The sequence below is a fragment of the Medicago truncatula genome, chromosome 1, assembly GCF_003473485.1.
Source record: "Medicago truncatula cultivar Jemalong A17 chromosome 1, MtrunA17r5.0-ANR, whole genome shotgun sequence".
NCBI classification, from domain to species: domain Eukaryota; kingdom Viridiplantae; phylum Streptophyta; class Magnoliopsida; order Fabales; family Fabaceae; genus Medicago; species Medicago truncatula.
Window position 1 is genome coordinate 19,103,913 of NC_053042.1, and position 7,320 is coordinate 19,111,232.

The following is a 7,320-nucleotide window of genomic DNA, read 5'->3' on the forward strand; positions in this document are numbered from 1 at the left end:
CATTCATAATGTCAAAGAGAGTGATCTCCTTTGAAATAGCATCAGGTTGGAGTGAGTCATGAATAGATGCACCTTGTCCAATTTTCACCTATGATTCTTGAACATTTAGAACACATAACCTAATCTAAAAAAGAGAATAAAAATATAAACATGTATTATTAAGCTGTTATTTGATGAGTAGAAGTTATTATAGTGATGTTACATTGTCATCCATTGGGTAGTTTGAAGAAAAATGCATCTCATCAATCTTCGGAGAATTTATGAGGGCATACCTACATAAGAGAAAATATTGATATCACTAGAAAACGATCTCTTTTGGATATATTAAAATAGACAAGTGTATTAATCATTTTTAGATAATCAGTTATACGAAAACTCACCCGTTTCAATATGAGGAGAGCTCAACATATTGATTATGATCCATCCTCTTCATACCGTTACACTATAGCCCAAATTTTGGTTTTTCAGTTCATTGAACAACTAATGTATAGTTTAGATATATCGGTTGTTTAATGAATCTGAAAAAACAAAATTTGAGTATAAATGTGGATGAAGATATATAGTTATTGATAGATGATCGGTGCATTTGGTTTAAATATTTTTTAGAATTGATGAATTTTTAGTTTTGAAGTCATGATACATGATAAGGGTACGCAGATACACTGTGCGGACGTGGGTATGATATAATACGGTACGATATGTGCATGCATGTTAGCATCAATTACTCTTCGTTATTATGTTATTATAAAAGTAATCATTTTAAAAATATATTACTTGTGATCATAGTAAAAAATTTGCAAAGTTTTCGAACAAATCATATATGGGTGTGTTTGGTAAAAAAAAAAAAGGTATAAGCTAGCTGATAGTTGAAAAGCTACCTTATAACTGATGGCTGGTAGCTGATAGTTTATAGCTGAAAAGTTAGCTGATTAAAATTAAAAGTGTTTGGTAAAATTAGCTGTTGAAGTGACTATAAATATAAAAGGACATGCTTGTTTAATTTTTTTTAATATCATATATATGATTTTTATTACTTAACGCATTTATTTTTAAATATTTAAATATATTTCAAATTATTTTCATCTCCAAAATAATAAATGTATTTATGAATTCAATCGAATTTTTTTATTTAACAATTTTTATTTTATTTTTATGAATTTTATTTAACTAAACTTGCTTCACTATTATAAATTTTATATAAAATTATATATTATATGAATTATGAGCAAAGTAAAAAAAAAAAAAAAAAGTGGACAAGAAAATTTAAAAAACCATACATGGTAAACGTGGTTAGTTTAAGAAGATAGTGGGTAGTTTTTTTATTATAATAAAATAAAATAAAATTAAGAAAAGGTTAAAATGGGAAGAAAGTATAAAAAGCTACAAGCTATAAACTAAAAAGCTATTTGGATTAGCTTCTGAAAAAACGCTATAAGCTAGTGAGCAAAGTAAAAAAAAATTATATATAACTAAACTTTTTTTTTATTATAACTAAACTTGCTTCACTATTATAAATTTTATATAAAATTATATATTATATGAATTATGAGCAAAGTAAAAAAAAAAAAAAAAGTGGACAAGAAAATTTAAAAAACCATACATGGTAAACGTGGTTAGTTTAAGAAGATAGTGGGTAGTTTTTTTTATTATAATAAAATAAAATAAAATTAAGAAAAGGTTAAAATGGGAAGAAAGTATAAAAAGCTACAAGCTATAAGCTAAAAAGCTATTTGGATTATCTTCTGAAAAAACGCTATAAGCTAGTGAGAAAAGCTTTTTACCAAACACATCTCATTTTATCAAAACAAGCTTATAAGCTAGTCCAATATCTCTACTGAATTTACACAACGTTGTCTCAATTTTTTACCTTTTCATCTTTTTTAGTATATATTCCGATTAAATATGTAAAAAAAGTAATTATAATGAATAATGATTTTTCGAGTGTATGTATCAGCAAGTATCCGTAGAGTATAAATATCTAATTTGTAATCGATACATATACGTATAAGGTGTTTGAAGTATCCGAGTTTCATGGCTTAATTTTTGACACGTTTTATATTAGTAGATATGTGGAGTCTACGCATGAACCCCTTTTTTTAATATTCATCCGGTGTCTTTTTTAAAAAAATTAGATCCTAAAGTTCTCCTATTTTAGATTAGTCCGCCCATATCTCAATTTTTGACCTTGCTAAAAAATTTGACCAATTATCACCATCTGTGGAAATATTAACCACGTGGCAAAAATTTATTAGGAAAGAGCAAGAGCGTTCAAACATTAATATTAGACCATTTTTAACTTCGTTTTTACATTTACATATTATTAAGCTATTCATATCCAAAATATTAAATTTAACAAAAATATGTTTAAAAATTTATTTTTATTTTCTGTTGTCAACCATAATAAGATCCCAAATATAGTGACAACGTAATTTTCATCAAACATTTTTTTTATGAACGAGACCATATATTAATTTTTTGCTTTACAATGAATTTAAAACACTTCAAAATATATTCTAACCAACCCATGAAAGTTAAATATGAAACGAAAATTTCTCTGATTTTATATAAAATCTTGCATGGAAATTAGGACTTGGCAACCTTGTAGTCATACACATGAGAAGATGATACAAACAATTTCATATTTCACATAATAAGAGTAGGATAGGATACCAACAACGACGATCCACATAACACATGCTAAGAAATATTTCACGTCTTAATTGATATAAAGTATGCACCCTTCAAGGTTTTAATGTTGTTTATTAAATAGTTCAATTTCTGCTTTCAACGCAACAATCTCCATCTTCATGTTCAGCTCAAATTTTTCATCCCTGGCTTTTTGAAGTTCAGCATAAAGGATTTGTACGTTGTAGTAATTATAATCACAAATCCTTCTTTCTGTTGAGCCTAGCAACCGACGTATTAACAACATTGCAACATCTTCCCTTGCATCATATTCATTCTTCGCTAAATGGCTAACGGATGCAAGAGGTCTGCCCAACGATGAACTTGACAAGCATGCATGATGCCTTAAAAAAATTAAACCACATTCAACCTTGACCTCATGTTGTGTGTATACTAGTACAAGGATCTTCATCCGGTTACACGCGATATAAAACTGTTTTTGAAGACTACTTTGTAACAAAATATCCATCGTAGATGTTCCATCAGCCATGTTCGATGAAATCGTAACTTCAAATGATAACACAAGTAGAAATAAATCACATAATGGTATATATAATAGTTCGTGTGATAACTTATAACAGAACTTACACATAAAAGTTTGTTGAGAATGGTCACTTGCATACGAGAACACTCTTCGGTTTCAGATGTGTTGTTGATGTATGCTCTTTCATCGTATTGACCAACCTTTCTACAATACTCCTCATATGCTTTTTTTGCTTCCTGAAGGGTTTCATAGCTTTGTTGGGTGTTGTTGCTTCATTGGTTAACTTCAAAAAAACATTTGGGTCATGAGAAATATATACCAGTGTGATGACCTTCAAACATAATGTAAATTTTTTCCATTTAAAATGAGATAGAATAACTCAATATTAGTAACTTTGCTCGTTTGTAAGAAATGCTGTTGAAGCATGCAATTTTTGCTCGGTTGTAAGAAACTCAGTAGAAGAAAATCAAAATAAGAAACACAATAATATTTTAATTAATTATTTTTAAAAATGGAAACAACGCAAAAAATAATATATATATATATATATATATATAATTCTAGCAGAAAAAAATTATTTATAGAATTTTAATTTCAAAATATGGCAGAAACAATTCAAATAAAAAAAATTGAACACGTGGCAAATAATATTGCATGAGATTGATTTAATTGACACCACCTTCAAATTTTCTTATCCACCCACTACTTTCAAGCAGTCTTCCTTATTTGTGTGTCTTTATCTTTTCAAATGAAACAAAGGAAAAAAGTTATAAATGAAGATGATCCTAAATCATTGTTAATCTACACCTAATTACCTATTGCAAGTTTCCATGTATAGTGAACTTTTAAAAAAAATGGATGTGTCAGGGTGTGTGGGCAGGGACGGATCCAGAAATTTCATAAAGTGGGGTCAAGATCGTTTATCATAAATATTTAAACAAAAATATATAAAACCATAACCATTAAAATGATGAAGTCATTACCATTAAGTAAAATAGTGAAAATTACAAAAAGTATATGACTATATCAAAAAACTAAAGACACGAAGAATTACAATTTCCCTCTTCGTGACGTCATATTTTGAAAGCGTTGCAAGATTTTTTCATTTTCAACACTATCAAATATATCACTCTCAATGTATGTTACCAAACAACCATTCAAAAACTCATCTCCCATACGGTTGCGCATTTGATTCTTCACAAATTTCATAGCAGAGAAACTCCTTTCAACAGTTGCAGTAGCCACAGGTAAAAGTAATGCTAACTTCTAACGTAAATACACCATTGGATAAGCAATATGTCTTCTAGTTTCCACCATCTTTCTTGAAAGATCACTAATCCCATCTTAGTTAGAAAACTGTTCACATGAACGAACATCCATGATATAATTTTCAAGTTAATTGCCTATTCCCGTAAGCTCCAAAGAAGAAAATTCTGACGGATAAAATCGAGCCAAATTAACGCCTTGGTTTTCCTTGTAACACGAATGCATCATCCATATTTACAATGTCAATATTTTGCTTCTCACAAAACAATGACACTTCACATAGTAAATTATGCCAGCCATCTTCTCTCATCTTTTGCAATCTATCCTTTGAAACTTTAACTAATGACATAGCATTTACAATATCTTGATCTTTTCTTTGCAATGCTTGAGATAAATAATTAGTAATTCCCAATATATTTCTCATCAAAAGCAGTTTAAAAATAAATTCAAAAGACTGCAAATTATTCAACAATAGACGAGTTTCAACTCGATGGTCAGAGTTTGAGCTATCTTCCAAAATCATATTAAGCACATCACACATAGAAGGAAACAAAGAAGCCAACCTTAGTAATGTACCATAATGTGATCCCCATCTAGTATCTCCAACCCTTGTTACTGTACTTTCTTGATTCAAGCCACGCCCGCTGGAAATTTCTCCGCACCCTAGTTCATCAGCTACTTTACGAATCTGACTTTTTCTAAGCATATCTCTACGCTTACATGAACCTCCTACCATATTAGATACATTGTTGACTGCCATAAAGAACCAAGCAATATCATCAAGCTTTCTTGCAACTGCCACTAGTGCCAATTGGAGTTGGTGAGCAAAACAATGAACATAGAAAGCAAACTTATTTTCTTTTAGGATCAAACTTTTAAGGCCATTAAATTCACCACGCATATTACTAGCCCCATCATATCCTTGCCCGCGAACTCTTGACCAACTTAAATTGTAATTTGCAAACATGGACTCCAATTCTACTTTTAAAGAAATGGAAGTTGTATTTTCAACATGGACAACCCCAAGAAATCGCTTAATAACATGCCCTTTCTTGTCTACATAGCGTAAAACAACAGCCATTTGCTCTTTATTTGAAATGTCTCGAGATTCATCAATTAAAATGGAGAATAAATAATCTTTAAGATCAACAATAATAGCTTTTGTGGTCCCAAATGAAGCAGCTTTCACAATATCTTTTTGAATGCTAGGTGCCACTAATTTGAGATTTCCCCGACATCTTTTCAAGACTTCACCAAACTCTTTATCATTCTTAGCAAGAAACTGTAAAATATAAAGAAAATTACCTTTATTCTTGGAATCCTCTGATTCATCATCACCGCGAAACGCCAGCCCCAACTTCAATAAAAGTCGAATACACTCAATTGTTCCTGTCAAATGAATTCGGTATTCCCTTTTGACCAAGTCTGATTGTTTGTTAACCACAACTTCAATGTGTTGCTTCTGGTTCATTAATGCATTACATTTTCTCCAAGCTTGATTGTGCGCACTGTTAGGACCTCCAACATGGACATTGAGTCTATCTTTCTTTTTCCAATTTGAAAATCTCTCGGTAAAAAATGCATCCCAACCTTTGTTTTCACCAATCTCAAATCTCATAAGATAACAACATAAGCAAAACACAACATCTTTTGACACACTATATTCCAACCAACTACCAAATTCAAGAAACCAATCAGGATTAAACTTACGAAGAAAAGTCCCAAATGGTCGTTGCGGGAAATTATGTTCCTTTGGTTGACAAGGCCCTTTTGCTAAATAAGCTCTTCGAATTTCATCTCTGTCATTTGGATGATAACATGACAATTGTTTCCTTTCTCCAGGATTAGCTGGAAGATTTTCCAAATCAACCTCTAGAAATCCATTTTTGAATGATGGCCCTGGTTGTTCATGTGTTGGTGTTGGTGTAGTTTCCACTTCATTAACTTCTTGAGACTCTGATGTTCTTTTGTAGTACCTTTCCATTTCTAGCATATTCAAATAATATAACTAATTTAGTACTTGATTCCAATACAAGCACAAGTGAGACATAATAAAAATTGGGGCAAAAATACTAAACCTAATAATACAGTATAAGTCAAAAATTGGGGGAAAAAAAATAAATCTCAATAATATAGTAGAACTAGAAGACAAAAATAAGATTAAAGGTAACAACTTACATGGGATTAATGTTTATTAACAAAGCAACAACAACAGAAGAGAAGGTTTTTGCAACAATAGTGGTGTGGAACTGGAAGTGAATCGCTACTTATACTGGTGGTGTGGTGACATGGTGTGAAATTGGAAGTGAATCGCTACAAAATAACAACAATAGTGGTGTGGTGTGGAACTGTAAGTGAATCGCTCCAGCTAAGTAACATGAGGTTTTTGCAATTTTGCAAATTGCAATTGCACGCATCACTTAACTTTTCATTTTTGTTTTGTTTGGTACAATTATAAAATACTACCGCTAGGCCAATCTCCACAGTTACTTTTCATCTTCCACTGAGTTTGTGACCACTAATCTTCTTTTAATATTTTTTTCAATGTATAAAGTAAATGTAGTACTACTATTTTTAACAAATATAATATAATAGTTTATATTGTTTGTCTTAAGTGTATAAATTGAGTTACGTGTGAGCAACCTAAAAAATTAAAGTAGAGTTTTCTTAAAGAAGAATATCATAGTGGAGTCAAACATATAAAAATATGGTATTATTGGTTAAAAAATTGACAAAGAGTGGGGTCAGCTGACCCCAAAACCCTCTATTTACATTTGTGCCTGTGTGTGGGTTGTAAAGATGTTTATATCTATTGAATAGCCAGCATGCTGTCTATATCAAGTTATGCAGTTACATTGGTAGTAAACGGTAATTTACCATAGTGT

The 7,320-nt window shown here is 30.6% G+C and overlaps 1 protein-coding gene across 1 annotated transcript; it reads right to left on the minus strand.

The window, feature by feature from the left end:
• Positions 1-4,625: 4,625 nt before the first annotated feature.
• LOC112418544 (zinc finger MYM-type protein 1-like) lies at positions 4,626-6,419 on the minus strand. Its single transcript, XM_024774936.1, has one exon. The coding sequence runs from the start codon at positions 6,417-6,419 to the stop codon at positions 4,626-4,628; it is 1,794 nt and encodes a 597-aa protein (XP_024630704.1).
• Between the last annotated feature and the right edge of the window lie 901 nt (positions 6,420-7,320).